Raw genomic sequence first — 2,118 nt, 5'->3', positions numbered from 1 at the left:
CTACAGCTTTGTTTAGCAGTGTCCCTGGCTCAATCTGTAGCTTTGTATAACTGGATCTCTGGCTCTGTCTGTAGCTTTGGGTAACTGTATCTCTGGCTCTGTCTGTAGCTTTGGGTAACTGTATCTCTGTCTCTGTCTATTGCTCTGTATAACAGTGTCTCTGGCTCAGTCTGTAGCTTTGTCTATTGCTGTTTCCCTACCTTTGTGTATGTGTACACTTTTACTTCTGGCTGCAAATGAAGTAATGCATCTGGATGTTCATTTTTAATAATCTTTGTTGTGACACTTGGATAATGGAAGAATCATAAATTAAACAAATGGAAGAGAAGTGAGCAGATTTTGAATTAATTTTATTGTGCCATGTGAGTGCATCTTCTCTATTTTTGCACACTCCAATCAAGCAGGAGATTAGATAAATTTCCGTTTCTTCAAAACAAAAATACAAGTGGCAAGCAACAGGAGCCCGATGACTGCCAAAAGGGAGAACCACAATGGAGACACAGGTTCCTGAATCCTCACCACACGAAGATGTCCTGGGCCTTCTGACTCGAGTTTGACCACTGTTTCTTTGTGTCCAATCGATGACAGGACAATGTTAACACCTCGTACCCCAAAGTCATCTTCCCAATTGATGACATTGGTCACATTAAACACCTCATACGGCGGAATGAGCACTTCCTCTTCCCTACGAAAGAAGGAGAAGTTTTGGATGGCAACACCCAGGGAAGTGGTGATGTTAAAGAGTGTGTTGCTGCTCGATTCCTTGTCTGTGAATGTTGAGACTGACTCGAGCATGCTCAGAGATGTTGAAGCGAACTGGCCAAAGCGGATATGCGCTCCTTTACTGACCAGAACCTCTCTATTTATTGTCCTGTAGACCTGTGTTCCTGGATCAGGACCCCAAGAACTGTTCCGTAACGTACTCAGAGCCACAGACAGAAGGTAGTGCAGACTTTTGTAGTGGAAACATTCAGAATACATTTTATCACTGGCGCCATAGTTTCGAAGAGCCATGTTGAAATAGCTGTAGAGTGGCGGGCTGTCGAGGGTGTAGCACAGGATTGCGATGACATGCTCTTCCAGGAGGCCAGCAGGAACTTGGAGCTCCTTTTTTCTGAGCTGCCATTCACGATAGGCTGTATCCCAGGCCTCCCCGTAGAACGTTGCATTGTTCTTATGTTCCACCTTAGCATAGTCTATTGCAATTTTATCCGACTCCAGGCTCTGTAAGAAGTAGTAATCGACGGAACGTGGCGCCATGTCCATTTTGATGTTGACTCCTTTTTCTGAAATTTGACACAGGGGCTCCGTTGAAGGATTGATAAAAGCATCAGTCCCTTCAAAAGAAAAAAGCATCAATTTAAGAATGAGATGCAAATAGATCGTACTACGTTCGAATTAATTTCAACACAAATGGCCTGGCCTATTGGACCTTATCTCCTTTAAACCTCAAAGCTACCCTCGCTCATGATAGCTGCTCCTTCTATAAGTTTGGTGACTCTCATCAAACAGCCCAGTACCAAGGGACAGTGAAGGAAGAGTAATCTCACTGGGCTCCTAACTGCAAACAGATAATGGTTAGTTACTGCAAAGGAGTAATCACACTTGGCTAATTACTGTAAAGGAGTAATAGCACTTGGGTACTAACTGCAATGGGATAACATCACTGGACTAGAAACTGCAAAGGAGTAATGTGACTAGGCTAATAAATGCAAAGGGGTATTGTCACTGGACTAGTAACTGTAAAGGGCAAATTTGACTGGGCTAATAACTGCTAAGAGGTAATGTCACTGGACTGGTAATTGGAAATGGGTAATGAATGTCACTGAGGTAAAAACAATGATTGCAGATGCTGGAAACCAGATTCTGGATCAGTGGTGCTGGAAGAGCACAGCAGTTCAGGCAGCATCCGAGGACAGGCAAAATCCGAGGACAGGCAAAATCGACGTTTCGGGCAAAAGCCCTTCATCAGGAATAAAGGCAGAGAGCCTGAAGCGTGGAGAGAAAAGCTAGAGGAGGATGGGGGTGGGGAGAGAGTAGCATAGAGTACAATAGGTCAGAGTGTGGTGCTGGAAAAGCACAGCTGGTCAGGCAGCATCTGAGGAGCTGGAAAATCGA

The 2,118-nt window shown here is 44.4% G+C and overlaps 1 protein-coding gene across 1 annotated transcript in view; it reads right to left on the bottom strand.

Annotated features, from left to right (window-relative positions):
* Nucleotides 1-332: 332 nt before the first annotated feature.
* LOC122552000 (erythroblast NAD(P)(+)--arginine ADP-ribosyltransferase-like) overlaps nt 333-2,118 on the bottom strand; it is an 18,623-nt gene continuing 16,837 nt past the window's right edge. Inside the window, exon 3 of the mRNA XM_043694562.1 lies at nt 333-1,337. Coding sequence (XP_043550497.1) covers nt 409-1,337 — 929 coding nt within the window. The 3' untranslated portion in view covers nt 333-408. The remainder of the gene's footprint in view (nt 1,338-2,118) is intronic.

Source organism: Chiloscyllium plagiosum, chromosome 7, assembly GCF_004010195.1.
Source record: "Chiloscyllium plagiosum isolate BGI_BamShark_2017 chromosome 7, ASM401019v2, whole genome shotgun sequence".
Taxonomy (NCBI): domain Eukaryota; kingdom Metazoa; phylum Chordata; class Chondrichthyes; order Orectolobiformes; family Hemiscylliidae; genus Chiloscyllium; species Chiloscyllium plagiosum.
This window is presented reverse-complemented; position numbering and strand designations above follow the sequence as displayed.